This window comes from Pelophylax lessonae (genome assembly GCF_965119305.1).
Source record: "Pelophylax lessonae genome assembly, chromosome: 3".
Taxonomy (NCBI): domain Eukaryota; kingdom Metazoa; phylum Chordata; class Amphibia; order Anura; family Ranidae; genus Pelophylax; species Pelophylax lessonae.
The window spans coordinates 257029870-257057500 of record NC_138770.1 but is presented as its reverse complement, the minus strand read 5'-3'; the positions used below and the strand labels follow the sequence as shown (position 1 = coordinate 257057500).

General features: G+C 39.7%; 1 protein-coding gene across 1 annotated transcript in view; it reads left to right on the top strand.

The window, feature by feature from the left end:
* The window catches only part of SI (sucrase-isomaltase), a 331665-nt gene that overhangs the window by 54098 nt on the left and 249936 nt on the right, over positions 1-27631 (top strand). Inside the window, exons 8-13 of the mRNA XM_082249620.1 lie at positions 11684-11796; positions 13049-13174; positions 16334-16465; positions 17093-17209; positions 18334-18447; positions 21425-21509. Of these exons, the coding sequence (XP_082105746.1) occupies positions 11684-11796; positions 13049-13174; positions 16334-16465; positions 17093-17209; positions 18334-18447; positions 21425-21509 (687 nt within the window). The remainder of the gene's footprint in view (positions 1-11683; positions 11797-13048; positions 13175-16333; positions 16466-17092; positions 17210-18333; positions 18448-21424; positions 21510-27631) is intronic.

Genomic DNA, 27631 nt, shown 5'->3' with positions numbered 1-27631 from the left:
AGTGTCAAAAATGTCAGTTAGAGGTCCGATCTGTCTGTCTCGGTCCCGCAAAAAGCTGCAGATTGCCACCATAACTAGTAAAAAAAAAAACAATAAAAAATTACATAAATCGTTCCCGTAGTTAGTAGACGCAATAACGCAATAACAATCAAAATACGCTTATTGCGAGTTTTTACTAAAAATGTGTAGCAGAAAACAAATTGGCCTAAAATGTTAAAACATTTTGATTTTTAATTTTTTTGGGAATGTCATATAGCAGAATTTGTGAAATATTGTTTTTTTTTGCAAAATTGTCGCTCATTTTTTGTTTGTAGCGCAAAAAAATAAAAATCGCACAGGTGAGAAAATACCACCAAAAGAAATCTCTATTTGTGGAAAAAAAAGGACATCAATTTTATTTAGGTACAGCGTCGCACGTCTGTGCAATTGTCCGTTAAAGATAACGAAGTGCCGAATCGCAAAATAGGGCCTGGTCATTAAGGGTGAAAATCCTTCCTGTCTGAAATTGGTTAAGACGATCCCTGAAAACTCACCTCTTCAGAGAAGCCTATCTGGCCCCCACCTAACAACTGTACATTTATTTTCTCCATCAGCTCATGCCCCACAGTTATCACCTTTTGTATTTCTTGACCCCCCCCACGCTTAGATTGTAAGCTCTAAAAAACAGGGCTCTCTGATTCCTACTGTATTAAAATGAATTGTAATTGTACTGCATGCCCTCATGTTGTAAAGTGCTGCAATAAACTGTCAGCATTATATAAATCCTGTATAATAATAATAATAATAATAATAATACTAATTAGCACTGATCACTGTATTAGTGTCATTATTGGTGTCAGTTAGTCAGTGTACCTCCCAGCCAGCATCAGCTAGTGTCAGATTGCAAGCCACACTATCACAGTTCCACTACAGGTCGCTGATCAACGACATTAAATAATAATAATTCCAGTATCTATAACAAACGCTATAACGTTCACACAAACCACATAATATACACTTATTGGGATTTTTTTTTTTTTTTTACCAAAGACATGTAGCAGAATACATTTTGACATAAATTCATTAATACATTTGAATTTTTACATTTTTTATCAAATATGTTTTATAGCAGAAAATAAAAATGTTCTTTTTTTTTGTTTATATCACAAAGAATAAAAAACTCAGTGCTGATTTAACACCACCAAAATAAAGTTCTATTTGTGTAAAAAAAAAAAAAAATGTAATTTGCGTTGCATGATCATGTAAATGTCAGTTAAACTAGTGCAGTGCTGAAAAGAAAAAAATGACCTGGTTATGAAGGGGGTAAAATCTTTCGGAGCCCAAGTGGTTATCTAAATAAATATTCATCGTGGCCTTAATAGTGTGATGTATAATAATTATTAAAACACATATTTTTTAGTCATCATATTAACCATACTAATACTACTATCAACTATGCATGGGGGTATAATTTTATATAAGTGGGGGAGTCACACTGTTTTTTTTTTTTTTTGCGCACAATAAAACTTGTTATTGTTAAGCAAATACAAGTAAATTTGTCAATACAAAAATATTGCACAAGTCCCCTTTTTTCATGGTGCAGACTAATTCACCAAAGAGTGCAGAGAAGAGAAACAAAACAACAAATTATATCATTGCACTTATAATAATGTATACCTGTATCCCATGTGGGTCTCCTCCAACCATTCCCTTTATGACAACAACTTAACCAGCCCCAGAAGGTTTTACCCCCTAATGACAAGGCCATTTTTTGCGATACGGCACTGCATTGCTTTAACTGACAATTGCGCGGCTGTGAAACGCTGTACCCCAAAAAAATTGATGTCCTTTTTTTCCCCCCACAAATGGAGCTTTAAAATATTCCCAATAAACGCTTAAAGAAATTTTAATTTTTTTTATTTTTTTTTTATCAGTTTAGGCCAATTTGTATTCTGCTACAAATTTTTGGCAAAGAAAAATACCCAAAAGCGTATATTAATTGGGTTGCGCAAAAGTTATAGCGTTAACAAACTATGGGATAGATTTATGGTCTTTTTATTTTTTTTATTGTTTTTATTAGTAAGTGGCAGCGATCAGTGATTTTTAGCGGGACTGCAACATTGCAGCGGATAAATCTGACACTAAGTGACACTTTTTGGGGAACAGTGACACCAATACAGTGATCAATGCTAAATAATATGCACTGACACTGGGCAGGGAAGGGGTTAACCTCCTTAGCGGTAATCCCGAGCGTGACTCGGGGTTGGTTTTTCATATCAGGAGCGGTAACCCCGAGTCACGCTCGGGGTGGATTGCAGAGAGCGCAGCGGTGTTCTCTTACCTTATCCTGGCGATCCAGCGATGATCTCTCATTGCTGTGACCGCCAGCCGAGAGTCCCGCCGCTCCTCCGTCGGTCTCCGTCGCTCTGATCACTTCCTAGTTCCGTTCCCTGCAGCAGCAATGCTGCATGGGAGCGGAACTAGGGAGGGAAATTGAAAAAAAAAAAAAAAAAAAACGTTGCACAGAACACATTTTATATTATATATATATATATATATATATATATATATATATATATATATATATATATATATATATATATATATATATATGCATATATATATATATATATGCATATATATATATATATATATATATATATATGCATATATATATATATATATATATGCATATATATATATATATATATATATATATATATATATATATATATATATATATATATATATATATATATATATATATATATATGCATATATATATATATATATATATATATATATATATATATGCATATATATATATATATATATGCATATATATATATATATATATATATATATATATATATATATATATATATATATATACACCTACACACACCGGTATATATATATATATATATATATATATATGCATATATATATATATATATATGTGTGCATATATATATATATATATATATATATATATATATATATGTATATATATATATATGCACACACACATATATCTATATATAATATATAATGCATGAATTATACTAATCAATAATATAATTTTATTATATATATTATATATTAAATAATAAAATAATATTATTGATTCGATTATAATTCACGTGTTTGTGTTTCAAATTTATCACATCTGGGATGTCTACTAGACTCTTGTTTTGGTCAGGTTGAAGTCAGTAATTACTAAGAATTGTAGGCCTATAATACATAACGCCAAATTTCCATGAAAAGAATTGTACCGCTTTTGGTATGTAATTCCTGACATAATCATACCGCCAGGGAGGTTAACATCAGGGGCGATCAAGGGGTTAAGTGTGTTCCTAAGGAATGTTTTCTAACTTTGGGTGGATGGACTGACTGCAGTAAGAGAGAGATCGGTGTTCCTGATTACTAGGAACACACAATCTCTTCCTTCCTGTCTGACAGAACAGCCGTCTGCCTTGTTTACATAGGCATATGGCTGTTCTGTCAGTCTCCTTCACAATCGCAGGTGGCCAGCGGCGATCGCGGCTGCCGGACCCATGGACTGGCTACCGCTGTGTCTAATCGCAGAGCCCTAAAACAAAATGACGTATATTATGTGATTTTGCACTTAAGGGCCGCCCTGCCGCAGTAATTTGGTCCCATTTGTTAATATTATTATTCAGAGAGTCTGATGAATCCAACTCCATCCAACCCAAACGGAGTGCGTAAATCTCCCAAAACAAAGAAATTATTGTGTTTAGTTGAATATAGCTATTGTTCCAAAATACAAATTTATTTGAAAAAAAAAAAATATATATATATATATATATATATATATAAATATATGAAACAAATCAAAATATATGAAACTAATTCTGGAAATGTATCATTTTACCTTAACAAATATGATGAAAAAAATGTTTTATATTAACCTCCCTGGCGGTATGATTCTTTACGATTCTAGGTGCTGAAAGCGGTACAATTATTTTGCTAGTAATTCTTAAGAATGAGCAGCCCAAACCAACTATTTACAAATGATTTTTTTTTTTACTGTGCGTTTTTCTTTATAACATCTCGGGTATGATAAAGTTTGAAACACAAAATCAAAAATTATAATATAATAAATAACTATAAAAAAGATAAAGTATACGTACAGTGCCTTGCAAAAGTATTCGGCCCCCTTGAACTTTGCAACCTTTTGCCACATTTCAGGCTTATAAAACTGTAATTTTTTGTGAAGAATCAACAACAAGTGGGACACAATCATGAAGTGGAACGAAATTTATTGGATATTTCAAACTTTGTTAACAAATAAAAAACTGAAAAATTGGGCATGCAAAATTATTCAGCCCCCTTAAGTTAATACTTTGTAGCGCCACCTTTTGCTGCGATTACAGCTGTAAGTCACTTGGGGTATGTCTCTATCAGTTTTGCACATCGAGAGACTGAAATTTTTGCCCATTCCTCCTTGCAAAACAGCTCAAGCACAGTGAGGTTGGATGGAGAGCGTTTGTGAACAGCAGTTCTCAGTTCTTTGCACAGATTCTCGATTGGATTCAGGTCTGGACTTTGACTTGGCCATTCTAACACCTGGATATGTTTATTTGTGAACCATTCCATTGTAGATTTTGCTTTATGTCAAAGTCATTTAGGTCAACATTGGATCATTCAGAGATCCTCACTGAACTTCTGGAGAGAGTTTGATGCACAATTTTTCAGTTTTTTATTTGTTAACAAAGTTTGAAATATCCAATAAATTTCGTTCCACTTCATGATTGTGTCCCACTTGTTGTTAATTCTTCACAAAAAATTACAGTTTTATATCTTTATGTTTGAAGCCTGAAATGTGGCAAAAGGTCGCAAAGTTCAAGGGGGCCGAATAATTTTGCAAATCACTCTATATATGTGTATATATATATTGTATATATACATATATATAAAAGTACAGTAAAACTGCAGGAAAGGGCACTGGGGGGCAAACTAATGTCAATTTATTTTATTTTGCAATGAAATCAGTGTATTTGTGTCTTTTACTTTTCAAATTTGCTGCCGATTCCACCCCCCTGCGAGCGTCACGTCGCAGGAGATGGAAGCTGGGGCTCACAAGCATCGGGCGGAAGATCCGGCCGCCGTATGCTGAAGGGACACATCGCTGGATCCCGGCGACAAGGTAAGTACCCTCTAAAAGGATCCAGCGATGCTCCCTGGTGGTACCCCGAGTGTGGCTCGGGGCTACCGCTTATGGCAGTGAAATCCCACCCCGAGCCACACTCGGGAATACCGCCAGGGAGGTTAAGGAACATCACATCTCGAGGCTGCATAATAAAGTGGATCCTCATATTACCGGTACACAATTGTGGTAAATCTAAAGTTGATTGTATGGATGGATTGCAATGTGTATAGTGGCTTGTATTTATTAAGTAGCAAGTTGTCTTGAATATGACAATATTTACATAAATGTACATATTCAGAAGTTGTCCCATTTCACTGGAAAGAAAGGGTATTGATTTATTCTTAAACTGCAAGTATATAGGTGTGGTAAAAAAAATGACCTGCTATTCAGAGCTGAATGTATAGCCTATTGGAAAATGTAATGCATGCTGAAGCTATCCAGTAGGTATGTGAGTGAACAACAGCATTCAAAGCTAAAGAAAGGCTTTGAGACTTTGTCACTGGGACATGGGGTTTATTTACTAAAGCTGGAGAATGCAAAATCAGGCTCACTTCTGCATAGAAACCAATCAGCTCCTAACCTCAACTTGTTCAACTAAGCTTTGGCAATAAAACCTGGAAGCTGATTGGTTTTGAAGCAGAAGTCAATCGGATTTTGCACTATCCAGCTTTAGTAAATAAACCCCATTGTGTACATACCCTTATTTTTTTATTTATTTTTTCTCTGTCGCTTATTGACAGATGCAGGACTCATATCTTGATATCAGTAGGGTATTGCTGCCCCCTTCAGGAGTAGGACACTAGGCAGAAAAAAACTTCTGGCTACACCTATGGGCAGTCCCAGAGGGTATACCCTCTCTCTTCCTGCTATAGGATGTCAGTTTTTTCTGCCTAGTCAGGAGTAAGGACCTAAGTTCCTTGCTGGGATCTCTGGTCGTTGCAAGATTTTTTTTCGCTGGTTGTTTTCTCTGGATTGTTCCTGTGAGATCTACAAGCAATTATGCCGGATCTGGGCAACTGGCTGGATGTTGAAATCCAGTGGTCACTCCAGGCGGCTAACGAGCGCATGCAGGCCCTAGCTCCGCGATGGGTCGGCCATGACATAGTCCCACTGGAGGGGGACTGGCCCGCGAGTTAAAAGTCTCGCCAGGTCGCATACGATTCATTTGTGTCCCATGTGGAGGTGGTCTTTCAGGGGTGAGTTTCTAGAAAACGCCCTCCGCCTAACCCCTGCCTCGTCTGATGCCTCAGACTCTGAGTGTGAATCAGTCAGTGCTGACACAAGTCTCCCTTCCGGGTCTACTGTCTAGCGCCCCATCTCCTCTGATAGTGAGGATGACCTTTCTGCCTCCGCTGCCGCGCAAGGCAAGGCGCTAGTGCACGCACTGATTGTGTCTTTACGTGATACCCTAAAGATGGAGGACGCAACTGCAACTGATGCGCAGGTTGCTTTTGGCACTCACAAATGGTGAAAAAAGGTTTTTCCTTTTCCCGCATGCTTTGGCGATATAATTAAGAAAGAATGGGACCGTCCGAAACGCTCCCCTGGGATGCCTAAGCGGATTGCTAGGCGCTACCCTTTTGAAGAGTCCCTCATTAAAAAGTGGACGGTGCCACCTACGGTGGATCCGCCGTTCTCCAGACTGAATAAAGCTACTGTGATCCTGGCAGAGGATTCCCCGTCCTTTAGGGATCTGGTGGATCGTAGGGCAGAGTCTGTGTCCCGCACTATGTTCTCCCTAACGGGGTCTGCCTTAAGACCGGTTTTTACCATTGCCCTGGTTTCACAAACATTACTGGAATGGGTTAGGTTGCTATGCCGTGACCTGGAGGGGAGACACCTTCCCCCTGCCATTTCAGAACTGCTGGACCAAATGGTGCAAGGGCTGCAATTTGTTTGAGATGCCGCACTGGATACTGCTCCAATGCTTGGGGTTTTTTGTCAGTTTCGGCGGTGGTCCTCCGGGGCATGCTGTGGCTGAAATGCTGGTCTGTGGATCAGGCTTCAAAGAAAGCCCTAACTGATCTCCCCTTTCAGGGGGATCCCCTGTTTGGAGCTACCTTGGATGATATTATCAAAGGTCTCACTGGGTTCAAGAGCACCTTTCTCCCGCAAGCTGCCAAGGGTAAGGACCCCCGTCGCAGACGGGGACCCTCCTTTTCAGCACACAAGAAGTTTTTTCATCCCTCTGGATCAGTCGACAAGGCGAAGCCCTTCAAGGCCCCCTCGGGGGGTTCCAAGCAACCCTGGTCTGGAAAACAAAAATCAAGTTCCTCCAGAACTGAGGACAAGGCCACTTCGGCCTGAAGGTGCGCCCCCACCCATATCAGGGGTGGGGGGACATGTTTGCCGGATTCAAGACAAATGGTTTCACGAGGTCATATGGTCGGGGTACAAGAGTTTTGATCAGTTCCACCAGTAAGGTTCTTCCCTTCCAATTTGTCCCCGGATCGCTTACGGGCTCTGTTGGGGGCAGTAAAGGACTTGGTACAACAGGGAGTAATAGTTCCGGTTCTGTGTGCGGAACGTTTTCAGGGCTTTTACTCAAATCTGTTCACAGTGCCCAGGAAGGAGGGCAAGGTGCATAAATCCTGGACTTAAAGGTGCTGAATTGTTTCGTACGGGTGCAAAATCTCAAGATGGAATCCATTCGCACAGTGGTGGCCTCCCTGCATCAGGGGGATTTTCTGGCCTTCATAGACATCAAAGATGCCTACCTTCACATTCCCATTTACGCAGGACACCAACGTTTTCTGCGATTTGCAGTGGGAGAGGACCATTCTCAGTTTGTGGTGTTACCCTTTGGTCTCGCCTCTGCTCCCTGTGTCTTCACAAAGGTTTTGGCTCCGGTTCTGGCGCTGTTGCGACAACGGGGGATATCGGTCCTGGGCTACCTGGACGACCTCCTTCTCCATGCGGAGTCTCCACAGGCTCTGATGACTGTATGAATGTATTGGAACTGAGAGCAATCAGGCTTTGCCTGGTTCAATGGACCGAGCATCTTCGGGGTTGTCCAGTGCGCATTCAATCGGAGAATGCCACGGCTGTGACTTATTTCAATCACCAAGGGGGTACCAAAAGTGTCCTTGCGGCCTTGGAAGTGGCCAGCATCCTCCGATGGGCGGAACGCTTAATTCCAGCTCTCTCTGCTGTTCACATTCCAGGCGTGAAAAATTGGCAGGCGGATTTCCTCAGCCCACAGACCTTTGCTCAAGGGGAATAGTCTCCCCATCCGGAGGTGTTTCACCAGCTGTGCCTTCATTGGGGTACCCCAGATGTGGATCTGTTGGCGTCCCAGATCAACAGGAAAGTGCAGAGGTTTGTAGCCCACTTCCGGGATCCTCTGGCAGACGCCACAGACGCGCTTGTGGCCCCGTGGGGGAAGTATCAGCTGCTGTATGCCTTTCCTCCTCTCAAGTTGCTACCAAGACTTCTGTGCAGGATAGAGGTGGAAGGAATTCCAGTCATTATTATGGCTCTGGACTGGCCTCGTCGGGCCTGGTACGCCGACTTGGTCAGGCTAGTTGCAGATGCTTCATGGGGACTTCCTCTCAGGGAGAATCTACTGTCTCAGGGGCCAGTCTTCCATCCTGTTTTACGGTCGCTGGCTTTGATGGCTTGGCTGCTGAAAGCCAGGTGCTGAAGGACAGGGGATTGTCTGCTTCAGTTATACCTACTCTGCTTAAAGCGAGGAAAGCAACTTCCAGGAAGATCTATCATCGTACTTGGAAGTCGTATATATTGCGTGATGTGAGTCCCTTGGGGTTCCTCCACGTTCTTACTCAGTGGCTCGGATCTTGGTCTTTCTTCAGGTCTCTGCCTTGGTGATTTTCTTCCAGAGGCCACTGGCCACTCATTCCCTGGTGTGAAATTTCATCCAGGGGGTGTGGCACATGGTACCTCCGGTGCACCCTCCATTGCCACCCTGGGACCTTAATTTGGTGCTGTCAGTTCTCCAGAAACCTCCCTTTGAAAATATTAGGGAAATTCCCCTGCTTACCTTATTCCAGAAGGTGGCCTTCTTGGTGGCTATTACTTATGCGCGCAGGGTGTCCGAACTGGCTGCGTTGTCCTGTCATTCCCCCTATCTGGTGGTTCATAGGGATAAAGTGGTTCTTCGTCCATATCCATCCTTCCTTCTGAAGGTGGTTTCCAGTTTTCTACACTCCCAGTGTCAGAGTTTCAAGCAATTTAGAGCTTTACAGCAGATTTGTCGCAATAGCTTTCCTTACATAGGAGACCAAAAAATGAAGTATATGTATAACCAAAACTTTTTTTTGTTTTTGGCTAGAGTAAGGATGGGTCAAAACTCATGTCAGTTTATTTTTTGCTGTTTTGTAACACTGGGGAAGTTTCCCCTTACTTCCTATCGCAAGGACAGTTGACATCAGAAAAAAAATAGAATTTCAATAATACATTTAGGCCAAAATATATTCTGCTACATGTCTTTCGTAAAAAAAAAAAAAAAATCCCAATAAGTGTATATTAATTTGCATGAAAATGATAGTGTCTACAAACTATTAGATATATGCTGGATTTTTTTTTTTCATACTACCAATAGCGGAGATCAGCGACTATTAATGGGAGTGTGATGGGGTGGTCAATCTGATGCTGGGGGGGGGGACTAATTGACTGCAATTGACATTACAGGTGACACTAATACACTGATCAGTGCTAACAATATGCGCTGTCACTGTACTAGATATGTTTTCAATGCACTTACTCTTGAAGAAGCGAGCATTTAACTCGTGAAATGCATCAGTCCAAGATGCATTACATGTATATGCCATGTTAATATTATATTACCATGTTTTTACTTTTGAGACCAAGATGTATTGTACCCGTACGCATATCATTATGTATGTTATTCAAATGCATTTATGTATTGTATGATCTTCAACCAAGTTTGCCATTACAAGCGTCCTCAAGGCACATAATGATATTGACTTTTATACTTAATCCAACTCTTTATAATAAAGATTATTTTTCCAAATATCCATCTTTTGTTATTTCCAGCCACATGTACCCACCTCATCTAAAGTCCCACGGGCCAATTTTCTCTTTTTCTGTTGATTTCGGGATGGAGGTGGTATACAGATGGCACCAGACCATTTTCCTGTTTTGTCACTGTACTAATGACACTGGCTGGGAAGGGGTTAACATGTAGAAAGGGTTAACTATGTTACTACAATGTTTACTGTATGTCCTGTATTTTCACTAAGTGAAATGCCGGTTTTGACACATAGCCACTGTCACAAAAGAGCTCTGTTTTGTTTACCTACACAGAGCTCTCCTCTGTCATTCGCTCAGCCGATCAGCAGATGCCAGTCATATATCACTGATCTGCTTGTAATGCAGCGAATGGCAGCACAGTCGGTGTGGAGGGAAGAAGCGGATCACGTACATGTATGCAATCTGCAGTATATCTCATTAAGCTGAGTGTTGATGTGTATACAAATAACTGTAAAGTCTTACATAAACTTGTAACTACCAATCAAAAGTGTATTATTTTAGTGCAAATCCATACAATATGATAAAGTAATGAGGCACTACAGGCATTACCAGCACTATGATGTAAATGTAGGGGTCATTATCTGAAACTTTATTGGTGTGACATACTGAATATCCTGTAAAGAAAATTAAATAGTATAATTTTGTAGTTACTGACCTGTCATCCAAAAAGTATTTTGTAGTGTGAGCCTGTCTCTCATTGTTATAGTAGTGAATACAACTGTCACAGCCTATTTATGTGTGCTCTGCGCATCTGTCATGTTAACAGCTATTTGCAAGCTAGTCTGTGATTTATGCAGTTCTTGTCTTGCTCCTGTTATAAAGTACCATACAGTAAAAAGATTTGCTGTCGAGTTCTTGTCTGTATACTACTTCTTGGGACCAAGGGTACCCTTACTAATATATCCATACTGGCTAGGACTGAATTTTACAGACCCAATTTTTTTAGACTTAGTAAATATCATCCGACATAGTCCTAAATATAGAATGCATGCTTCTCTTTGCAAATATGAGGAATAACTCTAATTTTGAAATGTCTCCTCCATATAGTCACATACTGTGTTATATGAACATTAACAAAGTAAAACATGTAGTATGCTACTGCAGTACATTATTTTTATTTTTTTTAAATGGTACTGTATGTTCAAGATAGAACCTATAAATAAGTATGTGATGGCAACACATGTTCTCCCTGTGCCCTGGTTTCCTCCTACACTCCAAAGACATTCTGATTGGTTAATTGGCTCCTGTCTAAATCGACCCTAGTATGTATGCATCTGAGATGGGGACCTTTGATTGAAAGATCCTTGAGGGCAAGGACTGATTTTAAAGTTAAGTATGTAAAGGTGCTGCGTAAATCAAAGGTACTTTATAAAGTCCGGCGACAATTAGAGTCTGGTGACTCCTCTCTGTTGCTTTTGTGCATCATTTCATCAGGTTTATTGTTAAATTAATCAGCTAGTTTCCTGAATTTGTAAAATATGTCTGTTTAGTAATGGGCCTCTTTATTTATTATTACAGAGGTAGTAATTCAGCCTGCTCCAGCAGTGACATACAGGACTATTGGAGGAATCCTTGACTTCTATGTTTTTGTGGGTAACACTCCAGAAGAGGTCGTTATGGAGTACCTAGAGGTAAGTTTTTTTGGTGGGAATAAAAATAATTTAAATTTTTGGGGGTTCTTGGAATGTCAGAAATGGTCAGACGTGAAATAAATAGAATCAACTGCATATAAAACACAACCAGATGACTTCACCAGCTGACCTCTCTAATCCTACTGCTTACCCGGTTTTCCGAGGTCTTGCTATCCTTATTACACTTGGATATATTTATTACAGCCCTCCAGGAGGACTGAGCATCAACACTATTCAGATTGTATCCTGTTGTCTCTTCTGATTAGTATGTTCATTGCTATGTCTTTAGTTATTATCCCTTACTATGCGATATAAACGTTCTATGCATAAACTGATCTTATTGTTAGGGAAATCCCTCAATTACAGAGATTTGTCTTGTATCATTATTTCCTGTTTTTATATGCGAGACTTATTTTCCAAGGCTTGTCAATCTCATTGTAAAGTCATTATCTGTTTATTTTGTTTTCATTTTCAAATAAAGTTCTTGGGAAAAAAAAAAAAAAACAACTACATGACATTCATGGGCCACACTTTGCCAAGCCTGGTGAATAAATAGTAATTGAACGCAGTGACTATGCAGTGTCAATATGTGGCATATATAATGAATGTATGAGGTTATAATCAAACTGCAACTATAATTGGATCCAATCAAATATAGCCTTCTGGTATATGCAAAAATTGACTTTTCCTGTACATCTAGCATTTTACTCTACTCTTCTATCTTTCTGGGGGTCTTTAATGTGTCCCAAAAGAAGGGCTTGAGAGTAAGAGTGCATAGGACAACGCTGGTATTTTAGAGGAACTGTCAAGATTTATGTGTAAATTGAGCTGCCTATATCTTTTGATATATTTATCATTTGACAAGCAGTTTTATGAATGTAACCGCTGCTAATGCATTTGTATATGATATGCTTAGTTTGAATATTCCAAGTTTGTGACAGGTTCACTTTCCTAAAGTTACTTCATCAGATACTAGGATAAAAGAAGACGAAAAGAATTTCTCATAAATATTTATTAACATATTCCTTGTAAAAGCAGTAGTCTTTCAACTACAGTAATTCAACCCATGTTCTTGCTTCTTTCCTATTTTCCATAAATGTTTTAGCCCACTTCAGCAAGCTACATTAATGCCTTTTCCTGCTAAATCACTGATCTGCGAAAAATGCCCTATGCATTTTATTATTATTTTAAAAGACAAAGAAACAGATCAAAGCTTACATTTATCTTCTTTTTTTTTTTTTTTGTTTAATAGTTTATTGGTAAGCCGTACATGCCAGCATATTGGACTCTTGGCTTCCATTTAAGTCGATGGGGATACAAGTCGTTGGATGAGGTGAAAGACGTGGTTGAAAGAAACAGAGCCATTAATATCCCTTATGTAAGTCAGCCAATTTTCACATACACACTACACATGCATAGTCTTGTTCAGAATGTTGCTAGGATTGTGAAGGACCTAGGACACCCTTGAATTTCAAAAGGAGAGGAATGAAGCATTTATGCACACTGCATTGAATGGTTGGTGTGGTTAATTTGTGCTAACAGTGGAAGGGGTTTAGAGGGACATGATTAAATAAAACCTAGTGTACTCATTGTATAAACAGTAACATATGTCACAATTATTGTACTTAAAAAATATGCCTTAATTACTGTTCTACAAGTGAGATTCTAACATGTACATTGATGAGCACAATCATCTAAAGGAAACATATATTAATTACATATGCTTTTCTGCATACAACCTACTTTAAAGAAGAATGTTAGTAAACTAGTCAATGACTATTTGGCAGTTGTTCAGATAATAAACACTTTGGTCAAGAGTATGTAATGTATAATACAGCATAAAAAGTGCAGGGATCAGGGGTATATAATGTACTTAGAGTACAGTGGTCAAGAGTATGAGCATACAACATAGTGTATATAGTGCAGGGTCATGAGTATGTAATCCATAGAAAACAGGGGCCAGGATTGCAAAATGCGCAGACTACAGTTATCAGAAATGTATAAAGCATAGAGTTCAAGGGCCAGAAGTGCATAATACACAGTCCATAGGGTTCAGCAATGCAGAATTCACAAAGTGCAGGGGTCAGAAGTGTGTAAGGCACATAATGCAAGTGCCAGGAGTACGTAAAGCAGAACATGGAAATCCAGAGTGTGTAAGACATAGAGCTCAGGGATCAGGAGTATATAATGTACAGAGGTCCGAGGCCAGGAGTCTGTAATCGCACAGATCGTAGGGATCAGACTGCAGTGGTCAGAAGTATATAAGGCACAAATTTCCAGTTTCTGCAAGGTGTCATTTGCAGAACACAGGGATCAGGAGTGGATAATGCACAAACTTCAGGAGTCAGGGGTGCATAACGCAGAGGTTAGGGGTCAAAAATATAAAATGCAAAGGCCAGTGTACACAATACAGAGTTCTTCCCCCGATCCACCCGATCCAGTACTGGCCTCTCCTCCCCCAAATTCCTCTCCAATACAGATCCCCCTGTTTACCTAAAGTCTACCCATAAGATACAGCTATAGTGTACAGTGAAGGATAATCCTCTTCTTGACTGTGTCATGTGACACTGCACATCAAAGCCAAGGAGGTGCTTAGGGGAGCCAAAACTCGTAACAAACAAAATATCACGTCTTTAAATGGTTGCCATTTAAATTTGAGTATTCAGACCCCTGAAAAACTGACAGGCGGATCTGATAAAAACATCTTTGTGAAAGGGGCCTAAAGGTCCTTTCACATGGGAGTTACCCGTTTAGTCACGATTTTTCTAAGAAACAACTGATTACGTTTATATCAGTTTTTTACAGTTTTTTTAGTTGTTGCAAAAACCAATCATGAATGACAAAAGTATAAACAAAAAATGTTTCTTGTTTAAAAATGGACATAAATGTAATGGATGTAAATGGACGGCTTCCATTTACAATCATTCAGATCTGTCTAAATGGAAAAGGCCTTGTTCTGCTTAAAAAAAAATGAACCTGAATGGATATGGATGTAGGCGGATGTAAAAAGGTGATCATCCATTTACATTTTCTCATCCATAGACATAGACTGTGGTTTTGTCTGGATCTGTATGAAAAACTGACAGACAGTCCTAGACTAAATGGGCTGTTTCAGATGGGCATCATCAGTTTAGGCATGTTTTTTGCTACGGAAAGACTGATGAATACTGTTTCAAGTTACATTATTTTACTGTAGTTTGCACATCTGTCTTCAGATCAGTTTACATCAGCTTACATAAGGTTGCACATCAGTTCAGCTCAGTTCACATTAGTCTACATCTGATTTTGCATCCATTTTTTTCAGTTGTTGAAGAAACAAATCATATGTGTCTAGCAACGGATGTAAACCAATGACATCTGTTTACATCTGCTTACATCCTTTCAGATCCAAAACGGAAAAGGACACAAAAAAATGGACCTGAGGGGAAATATATTCACCCGCCCAAAGACATACAGTACATTGTCATTCAGTCTGCATCTGTCTGAAAATCTGACAGACTAATCTAGACTGGATGCCCCTGTGAAAGGGCCCTACCAGTCTAAACATTTTCTACCATCTCCCCTCTCCCCTAGATAAGCTGTGAAATTGTATTTCTTTTTTATTAGATTATTGTACCCTTAGTACATTAAATATTTTAAAAGGTTGTACACAATCACAAACAATTGAAAAACTGTCAAATATTAAACCAACTAATGGAAACATTTCCGCTTCATTAACAATAGAATATCAGTTTGAATAATTACAAAGTATTAGGCATTGGAACTGGTGTTTTGGCTGCCATACACCACCCAAAACACGTCTGGTTCAGAAATTGGAGCCATGGGCGATCCTTGTGTTACCACCAGGCTCAATAACTTTCTTAGACTTTTGCCGACGTAGCCTGTTGGAAAAATGTGGGCACAACAGTGACTGCATCTATTTAGATGCAGGCACGGTTCAGGTATTCTTACGGCCGTGGTTGCCAACTGTCAGAATACAATATTTGGCAGCTGAGATTTGTGCAGCTGTGCTGTTTAGCACTGATGGAAGAATCTGTTTAGATTTCTATATTTTTAGCCTGCAGGCTGAATGAAAGAAAACTATGTGTGTATGACCACCTGTGAGATTGATTAACAATTGCAAGGACAATTTCTAAGAATGTCTGTATCCAATTTTAGTTGATTTTCAGTTTAAATGAAAATTATCATTTTTTTTTTTCAAACCACATTTTCTACTGAATGTACTACAGGAAAAAATCACAGGTTTTAATTTTCCTTTTAATATACATTTTATTGACTGTCTGCTGTCCACAATCTATTTCTGGATTATCCTGCTCTTGTTTAAACTAGTCCATCTAGATATATATGCTTGAACAATGCAATGCAAAGTTATTTCCACAACAAAAGGGAATATGTATACCACAGCTTTTTTCATGGATGTTTTTAATAATACTTGATTGTTTATTCTTTGCAAACTTAGCCTCAAATGTAGAGCCAACTAATACTCAAAATATAAATGACAAGGGCATTAGCCTTAATTTATTTATTTTATTTTTAGGATGTTCAATTTACTGATATTGATTACATGGAAAACAGAAAAGATTTCACCTATGATAAAGAAAAGTTTGCTGACCTCCCTCAGTTTTCTCAAAATCTTCATGCCAATGGCCAAAAATACATTATCATATTGGTAAGTTACTTTTAATTTACAATAGGTAAGTTTAGAACAGGATTTATTTTTTAATTTTACCAATATTAAAGAGGTTGTAAACTCGTTTGTTTTTTTTTTTTTTTACACCCTGCAAGAGAAAGACATAATGAGCTAGTATGCATCGCATACTAGCTCATTATGAAATACTTACCTTAGAACGAGCCCCCGCCGTGCCGCTCACTCACCTCTATGACGGGCGACATGTCCAGTCGCCCGTCTTCCGGGATCGCGGCATCCGGCCATCTGATTGGCCGGAGCCGCGGTGACGTCACTCCCGCGCACGCGCGCGGGAGCCGACAATCACGGCACGGGACTCTGAAAGAACGGCACGATCGGCCGTTCCTTCAGAGCGCATGCGCCAGTGACGTAACTGGCGGCATGTAAGGTAAATATCTCCTAAACGGTACATGTTTAGGAGATATTTACAGTACCTATAGGTAAGCCTTATCATAGGCCTACCTATAGGTACAACTTGTAGAGGAGGGTTTACTTCCTCTTTAAGTGAATTTCTCACATCCAGTAAAAATGTATACATTTTGTTATTTCAATTGTTTTTTAAATGTTTACCAGATTTTCAGATTATTAGTACTCTATTCTTCTTTCCAGGATCCTGCTATTGCCAATACACCCCTTATTAATGGTCCGTATGGAGCATATGAAAGAGGAAACAGTCTAGGTGTTTGGGTAAATGAATCAGATGGAAAAACCCCACTTGTTGGAGAGGTAAATAATTAGTAAGGGTATAGTAAGGCTAAATAGTAAGGGTATTTTCACACCATATACCGTGGGACTGTGTTAGGCAGCTACTATTCCAGCACATCATGACAAGGCAAAATACTCTGTCTCCTGTGTGCCCAGCACTGAGTTGTGTTGGTGTGTGGGAACGTAGCACTGATAAAAAGTACTGCATGCAGTACTTTTGCCAGCACAGCGCACCCTGTTACCCCCTATTGAACCTTATGACACGTCTGCGTGACAGTTCAATAAAGTTTTTTAAAAATAAAAATAATTAGTGCAATGGCGATAAGTGTATCATCTCAACAACAACGCAAAGCAGGAGCTGTAAACAAGCACTAAAGGATTCCTCTTCCCATAATAATTTTTGAGCCCGGATTGAATTCAGAGAAAGCAAGCCAGACATGTATCAATTCTGCCACACAGCATGGCAATGCTAAACAGGAGAAAAGAGACAGATTGCATGAGAGATTTACTTAAATTTTGCAGCTTTATTTATTAATTCCTCCCTCTGATGGGAAAATAAAAATCCTGCTCTTGACTACTTCCTAATTGTGTGTGTGTTTTAGGTGAAAATCTTTCATCTACAGTGGTAAATCGATCATACCAATAAGCAAATACTGTATGTCTAAATTGCTTGCCTAGGAATGCAGGCCTAGGGTCCAAATACACAAAACACGGTACATATACTATAATACTAAATAATGGGGCAGCATGATTTTTCAATAAATGCTGGTATGAAATTGAATATGTCACTAGTTTTCCTAATCACATTTCCTTCTTTATAATAATTATTTTACTCATGTCTGGTCTTTGCATATTGAAAAGTGTTCCAGTGTGATCTGAACATTCTTAGTCGTGTTTCTAGCTTGTTGTCTATGCATGTAATAAAAATTTAGAGAGTGAACAAGCTTGTATTAAGGCAGAGAGCATACATGGCACCTCGTGCATTAAGTAGATCATCTTTAACTCATAATGCTATATCTTGGAATTGGACAAATGCATACTAGCCATAATGCATGCATAATAAGTATACGGTATACATTTTTTTTTTTTACAGAAAACATGGTCGATTGTGCATAACATAACAATATTATTTATCTCGATAATAGGTTTGGCCTGGAGTTACAGTGTTTCCTGACTATACCAATGATGCTTGCACACAGTGGTGGGTTGATGAGTGTAAGCGGTTCTATGACGAAGTTAACTATGATGGCATATGGATTGTAAGTGAAATATGATTCATACATATATTTTATTGTGATCATAAAATATATATTTTTTGTATTTGTGGCAACCAGAATAAATACATCTTGAACATAAAGTGATTGTAAACCCATATTTTCTTTTTTCAACAACAAACATGTCATATTTACCTGCTCTGTGCCATGGTTTTGCACAGAGCTGATCCTTCTCTTGGCAGTAGGAGTAAGGAAGCATATCTGCTAAAATGTGTACTTGTTTCAATCCAGAGCACCAAGTGTAATTTTTGTCTGCTGCCTCTTAACTCTTCTATCTGCATAAGTCGCTTCTTACACTTTTTCCTGACACCAAGAGAAAAAAGGGGACACGAGAGGAAGCTTAAGCACACAGTTTGATTGACAGCCTCAGTTCCTGTGTGCTGTGTGAAGGGGGATATGTTCCTTCCCTCTCACTGAGCTCTGCAGAGTGTAACTTTAGCTCCTCACCCCCTGCTTTTCAGAATTGAGAGATCCTGTGTAAATGTTGCACAAATTTTTTTTAAATTGGGTTTGAATAGAGTGGGATATGGTTTAAATCTCTGCCAGGTGTTAAGTGTGTCTTTATCCCTGTTGGGGATACTATTTTCTTATCCAAGGCTACATTCACACCCCGAAAGGGCCTGACAACAATTACAAGCATCCAGGACTAATCAATCGCTAGGTGAACAAGTGGCCACAATTAGCTGTAGGAACTGGCAGCCTCCTGCAGCTAATAGCCTGAATTCTCCACTCAAGTTTTTGCATGTAATCATTGTTGAGCCCACTCACAAGTGTGAATGTGACCTAATAAAAAATAAAAAAGTGTTTTTTTTGCTGCCATATCCCTGTTGGAGAGATTTCCACTCATATTATGTGCAGATGACATTAGTACAGGAAGTAAGTGACAATATCTTTCTGAAAAAAAAACAATATCACCAAGAGGGAAACACAAACCTAAAAAGATCTATCCCTTCATAACAAATAACAGCACAACATATCATAATATCATAATAGAATATCATTTAATGAAAGGTAACTTTAAAGCTGTAGTCCAACCAAAACATTTTAAAGTTTTATCTAGATTGGGAAAAAGGGTTATAATCTCTGGCAGGATTTGCTATTTGGTTCCCATTTAAGAGATTTTGCTATCTGGTTTCCATTTAAGAGATGTCCCCTCAACATGGGGGGATGGATGCTTTGGGGCAAGGGGACTCTGCCTCTCATCCCAAAGCACCTTTTCCCCATGGGGACCATGAGGCACCTTTTCCCCACAAGGGCCTCATCCCCACAACACTGGACTGTGGTTGTGGGGGTCTGCGGGCAAGGAGCTTATCAGAATCTGGAAGCCCCATTTAACAAGGGGGCCTCCTGATCCCCCCCATGTGAATAAGTATGGGGTACTTAGTACCCCTACCCATTCACCAACAATTTTCAAAGAGTAATAAAAACACAGAGACAGTTTTTGACAATTATTTTATTAAAAAATAAAAAAACAGTGTTCCCTGATTGTCAATCACACCATGGCCACCACCGCCGAACCGGTAAAAGGAAAAAAAAATTGCTCTGTCGTCAACTAGATGGCCCCGACCTTACCTATATAAGAACTCTTAAATGGCAAGCCAGGCATTTGTGGAGCAATGTTTTTTTACTTTTTCAGGTCTGACGGTGCGGTGGGTGTCGTGTTTGACAATGGGTTTAAATTGGGGGACACTGTTTTTATTTTTTAATAAAGGAGTTGTCAAAAACTGTCTCTATGTATTATTACTTTTTGACACTTTTTTGGTGAATGAGTAGAGGTACAATGTACCCCATACTCATTCACATGGGGGTAGGGGGATCTGGGTTCCCCCTTATAAAAGGGGGCTTCCAAATTCTGACAATCCCCCTGCCCGCAGACCCCCTCAAACACAGCCCAGAGTTGTGGGGATGAAGACCATGTTCCCATCAAAAAGGTGCTTTGGGATGCAAAGCACCCACCCCCCATGTTGAAGGCATGTGGCCTGGTATGGTTCAGGAGGGGGCACTCACTCACCCCCCCCTTCTTGGCCTGCCAGGTTTCATGCTCGGATAAGGGTTTATTATGGATTTTGGGGCGGAACCCACGCCATTTTTTTTAACCTTTTTTTTACTGCCAGCAATAGTATTGTACTGCCGGCACTTTTAATGCCATTTCATTCATTTTTTTTCTTCTTTAGAAATTTCATTTTTACTGCAGTATGTTCTATACATGCTACAATGTTCCACTTTACAGGTAGACTAAGGGGACCCTCCAGGCGCCATTGGCTCCCGCTCCTGTCAATCAAAGTCAGTTAGCCAATCAGGAGAGAGAGGGGATGAGGCCGAATGGCAGCTCTGTGTCTGAATGGACACACAGAGCTGCAGCTTGGCTCAGGTGCCCCCTTAGCAAGGTGCTTGCTGTGGGGTCACTCTACAGGAGGGAGGAGCCAGTAGCAGCGAAGAGGGACCCCAGAAGAGGAGGATCCTGGTCACTCTATGCGAAACCACTGCACAGAGGAGTTAAGTATAACCTGTTTGTTTTTTGTGTTTTTGTTTTTTTTAAAAACATGAGACTTTACAATCACTTTAAGGCTTCCTGGGCCTCGACACTGCCAGCCTCTATCCTGAAGGTTGGGAGATCTTCCACCTGAGTAAACTCTGACACCATTTAACACCAAAACCTCATCACGGTGGGCTCCTGAAACATGATGATGAGTGAGCATTGATCAGTAAGAATACCTTGCTGAAGTGGGTAGAATGAGGTATCAGGAGATTGCATTGGCATTGACAGTGTCTCTTTAAATATTGACACGTATACACCATTAATGCAAAATACAAAGCATTATTAGCATATTTTGAAATGGATTTCTGACCATTACAGTCATTTGAATGTTTCATGTCAGAATATATAATTAGAAGGTATTCTCGATAAAATGCTATTAAAATGTTACTGCATTCTTAAAGTGTTTGATAATTATTTAAACAGGACATGAATGAAGTATCCAGTTTTGTGAAAGGATCAAGCAAAGGCTGTGCTATCAACAATTTGAATTATCCTCCATATACACCAGGTAAGACCATGCAAATATGTAGAATGAGTGAATAATGTTTTATTGAGCTTTGCAAATTCAAATTTGAGCTTTGTAAATTTATATACATTTATGTACATAATACAGAACCTGTTAAGTTGAGATTTTTGTATGTGGAACAACCTTGGCAAATTTCATACGCAAATGTTCCTACTAAATCTAAACACATAACTAATAGGAAATGTTAACTTAAAGCTTATTAACTTGCATTTTCTTGGGGTTAACTGATATAAAATCTTGCTAGTTTGTAATATATATATATATATATATATATATATATATATATATATATATACTATCAAGATTTTATAATACTATAAAGATTTTATATCAGTTAACCCAATGGCAACACCTCCACCCAACTCAGTATAAATTTAGGTCCTTTCTAGGGGATGCAAAGGCAGGGGTCGCACACAGGCAGGGATTGCATTGGCAATTAACATCTTGGATAAAGTATTAATACTGGATTAGGTGTTACACTTCCACTCAGCATTTCAGCGAATGCACAAAGCGAAAATCCACAGCAAACAACTGCAAAACACTAAACAGACTACAGACTTCCTAATTCTCCTTCTCATATTTGCATCCTCTCTCCTTAAATTCTCACTCCTTCACCCCTCCTCTCCACCCCACAGCTTATATATATCACCCTCACTCCTGTTCTCACCTATTACTGCACTCATCAACTTCTGTTAATTCTGAACCTACACAAATAAAACCTCCAGGACACTAGGATATGTCCCCCCACATAAGTCACACTCCTATATCACCTCTCTCACCCTTCTGGTCCTCCTAACCTCTGGAGATATTTCCTCAAATCCTGGACCTCAATCATTTACCTTTAGCCAACATACCCATCACCCCTTATCCTCTGACAGCAGTCGCAATCCACACAATCTGGTTTCTATTCCTCTCCTGCCTAGAACCAGCCTCCCTGCCAGGGTGCCAGGAAACCAGACCACATTGGAATGCAGGTAAAATAAAGCAGTTTATTGAAGAAAACTACAATAAATGCTCAGCAAGAGTGAAGAAGTGAGAGTAGGAACAATCCAGGGTCAAGTCCAGAAGCGGCTAGTCATCCAAGCTGGGGTAGAGTCCAGGAGCGGGTTGTCTGCCGATGCGGGGTCGAGAGCCAGGAAAGTCATTAGCCAAAGCCAGATCATATAGGGAGGAACACGGAGAACAGAAGACTGCTATCAGACAGCAGTCGCAATCCACACAATCTGGTTTCTATTCCTCTCCTACCTAGAACCAGCCTCCCTGTCAGGGTGCCAGGAAACCAGACCACATTGGAATGCAGGTAAAATAAAGCAGTTTATTGGAGCAAATTACAATAAATGCACAGCAAGAGTGAAGAAGTGAGAGTAGGAACAAGCCAGGGTCAAGTCCAGAAGCGGGTAGTCATCCAAGCTGGGGTCGAGTCCAGAAGCGGGTCGTCTGCCGATGCAGGGTCGAGAGCCAGGAAAGTCATTAGCCAAAGCCAGATCATATAGGGAGGAACACGGAGAACAGAAGACTGATATCAGAGATGCACCTTGGAGCAGAGAGGCACAAGAGCAAGGACTGCACCCCATCAGGTGATAGATATAGTCAGGTGTGCAGCATCATCACTGTGTGATGCCCAGGCAGCAGGCAAGAGATGATGCAATCAGAGTTTATAAGAGGCAGCAGTCTGCACATGTCCAAGATTGCTGCCAACAGGAGGGCAGGGTAAGACTTTGACACTCTCTTTTCCTGTGCCTTTGGAATACCGCTCCGTTTCTACCAAACTCACCTCTGTCCATTACCTCTTTTTCACAAACTCCTTCAACCTACTTGCAGTTACTGAGACCCAGCTTCAAGAATCTGACTTTCTTTCTCCAGCTGCCCTCTCCCTCTGTGGCCTCCTGTGGACTCATTCTCTCAGGCCTAATGGACAGAAGGGAGATGGGGTTGGAATCCTCCTTTCCTTTCAAAGCACTTTTCAGGTTCTTCAAAGACCCCCAATCCCCCCCCCCCCCTGTCCCTCTCCTCATTTGAAGCTCACCATATTTGTCTTTTTACTCCAGTTTCATTGAGAATTGCTGAGATCTATCGGCCTTCTGGACCAGTATAAGGCTTCCTTGGTAACTTCTCTGCCTGGTTACACTACTTTCGCTCTTCTGAAATTCCCACAATTATTCTTGGTGACTTCAACATCCATGTTTATCTTAACACTCTTTCTACTTCTAAACTTCTGAGCCTAACCTCCTCTTTTGACCTAAAACAATGGACACACACTTCTACTCACTCTGATGGCAACTGCCTTGACCTCATGTTCTACCTACTTTTTTCACTCCTCGCAACCTCTCCAACATTCCTTTCCATCTCTTTGATCACCACCCTATTAGTTTCACTATCTCCTTGCCTTCAAACTACCAAACAATCACCCATAGAAGCCTTCGCCTTCTTACCCCTTTGCTTCTTTTTTCTGCTACAGATTGTCTCTATGGCAAAATCTCATCCCTGTCCTGCCCCAACCTAGCCACTTCTGTCTATAACAATTCACTGTCATCCACCCTGGATACCTTGGCCCCCCTCACTACACACAAAATCAGGCCCCAAACTCTACAACCCTGGCAGACAGACAATACCAGAAGCCTCAAAATATGTAGCTGCGCTCTTGAGCATCTGTGGTGTAAGACCAAATCACAACAAGATTTCACCCAATATAAATCTGCCCTCCAAAAATACAATTCCTGCCTCCTCACTGCCAAACAGACTTACTTTATCACTCTCGTTTACACCCTCTAACACAGTCCCCATCAACTCTTTTCTACCTTTAGCGCTCTACTCCATCCTCCATCACCTCCACCCACTAACTTACTCACTGCCCATGAGATTGCCGATCAGTTCAAAAATAAGATTGATATGATTTGTGACGAGATCACCACTCTACAGATATCTCCCTTACCTTACACTCCTTGTCCTCCTGTGCAATGAATGTTTCCCTTGTTTAACTTAGCTACTATAGAGTAAGTCACTAAACTTTTTTCTAACGCCCACCTAACTTCCTGCCCCCTGGACCCTGTTCCTTCTCAAATTCTATGGTCACCCACTGATTCTATCCTACACTCTTTAACTCATATCTTCAACCTCTCCCTCTCTGGCATCTTCCCCAACCCTCTAAAACATGCACTAGTCACTCCCATACCAAAAAAGGCCTCACTAGACCCCAGTAATCTTAACAACCTAAGATCCATCTTCTTACTCCCTTTTGCCTCCAAACTCCTTAAACGTCTAGTCTACAACCATCTGAGCAATCACCTCATTGAGAATAAGCTTCTTCATCCCCTTCAGTCTGGATTTCGCCCGCAGCACTCCACAGAAACTGTTCTCCTAAAACTGGCTGTGTTTTTCCTTGGTTTGAATCTTACCTATCTCACTGCACCTTCAGTGTCACTTACAACTTCGCTTCCTCCTCTCCAACTCCTCTTACTGTTGGGGTCCCCCAAGATGATGTCCTCGGTCCTCTACTTTTCTCAATATTTACCTCCTCCCTGGGTCAGCTGATAGCCTCCCATGGCTTCCACAACCATTTTTATGCTGATGACACCCAAATCTATCTCTCTACCCCACAGCTCACCCCATCAGTCTCCTCACTCATCACTTACTTACTAACAGACATATCAGCCTGGATGTCGCACTACTTCCTCAAACTGAATCTTTTTAAAACCAAGCTCATAATATTTCTTTCCCCTCGTGTCCCTTCCCCTGACTTCTCTGTCAAGATCAATGGCACAACTATCAGTCCTTCTACACATGCCAGGGTGCTAGGGGTAATCCTGGACTCTGAACTGTCCTTTCAGGCCCACATCCAATCCCTGTCCTAATCATGCCACCTTAACCTCCACAACATCTCTAGAATATGCCCCTTTTTAACCAATGACACCACCAAGCTTCTAATTCACTCCCTGGTTATCTCTTGCCTTGACTACTGCAACTCCCTCCTCATTGGATTAACTTTACATAGACTATCCCCCCCCCCCCTCTGGTTCATTATGAATGCTGCTTCAAGACTCATCTATATTTAGAACCATTCAGTGTCCTCCACTCCTCTCCCTCTCCCATCCTTTGGAACTCCCTACCCCAATCTGTCCGACTGTTTGCTGATCTATACATCTTTAGACGATCCTTGAAAACCCTTCTCTTTAAAGAAGCCTATCCAGACCTAACTATAACACTGTTTCACTTTCTTCATCAGCTCATCCCCCACAGCTATTACCTTCTGTATCAATTGACCCTCTTAGATTGTAAGCTCTAACAAGCAGGGCCCTCTGATTCCTCTTGTACCAAGTGTGTTATAACTGTAATGTCTGCCTTCATGTTAAGCGCTGTATAAACTGTTGGAGCTATATAAATCCTAAATAATAATAAAAATAATAATACATTTATATATAAAATACACAATATATTTACACAACATATTACCAAAAGTATTGGGATACCTGCCTTTACACGCACATGAACTTTAATGGCATCCCAAACTGACAATATGCCAAATAGTCGGTAAAGGATAAAGTAGACCATGTATGGTTGGCTTGGTATATTTGAAGAGTCTACTCAAAACTACCGCAACAAGCAGGTTTGCTTTTGGGAGAGAAGAAAGTAAGTACGATAGGAAGAAGGAGGTAAAAGAGGCAAAAAAGGTATAGAGGAAAAAGGAGGATATATATATATATATATTATATGGAGAGGGAGAATAAGCACGCAAACAAAAATGAAGGTGTAAGAGGACATGAATCTGCGATAAACATGTGCAACCACCAAGGGTTTTCTATCATTCAACTTCAGGGGAATAGAATAACAGTGGAGAAGAAGGAGGGAGCCATTTGAGTGGAGACGATATCCTTTAGGGTGTCAGAGGTAGCAAAATTGATCCACACTAATCAAAGAGTTTTGAATTTTTGTAAGAGTCAGAATCCATTGTAAACAACTCTTCCATTCTTTGTGTGGTTGTTAACCACAGATACCCACACTGATAGAGAAAGGTATAATGAGGGACCCCCAGAAGGTAGATAAAACATGTCTGGATGTGGAGAGGAAGTACTTCAGTAGCCACCATTTTTGAAAATGCAATGGCCTGGGTAAAATGGATAGCAATGCAATTTCAGAGGAAGTAGCTATGAAGTGGATGTATTTGAATTATTTTTGGCAAATAAGGAATTAGTATCGCCTTAACTTTAAAATTGGCCTGTGCACAAACCTATTTCCTGTTAAGTTACTACTTGACACAATAAAATAAACATAGTGTGAGACTACATCTGCATCAAATAATTTAAATATTTTGAATAATTGATTACAAAAGGACTAAAGAATGTTCATGTTTGTTCACTCAGATTAGTGAATATGCTGAATATCCACTCAAAATACCTTTTTATTTATTTATGTATGTACTGTATATCCTTGCGCACAATCAGGTCTTTAAAGTTAACACATTTCCACTTTATTTTATAAGCTAAGTGAACATTCATAATCTATACTCCTTTAATCAACCCTGCTGTATATCTACATTTTATCTCGCTCATTGTGGACTTGAATTACTAGCTCCCACACAAGTACCTAAGAAACTTGCTCATGACTATGGATATTGGCATCCTGATCCTCCACTAACACAGTAACAATGTGTGATGCCCACTTTTAGGGCCCAGAGGGTTGTAGACCTTCTTACATTCAGCCTTACCTTTTTTTTTTTTACTCCTACCATTGCCATGGACAGTCCAAAAGTATATCTAAAACACTATTTGTAAGCATCTTCCAAACTGGGTATATTTTTTTTAGGGCTGTCAGTTTAATTCATCCATTTGAACCACATTTAATCACCATTAGACAAAACCTAAATGTGCAATAAATGTATTTATTATTGATTATTTATAGCGTGTACTACGTTTTTTAATGCAATACATGAACAGTAAGGCAAAGCATGTATAAAAATAATGTCAGAATCACATTCTACGGTCTACCAACATTAATACCTAGTCCTTTCTTTGTTTAATTTTGCTTAAAAAAAAATTAACTGCTCACTTCTCACCACAAAAATCACAGTTACTTAAGCTGATTATCTAAACTGATCTTAGAATGTATCT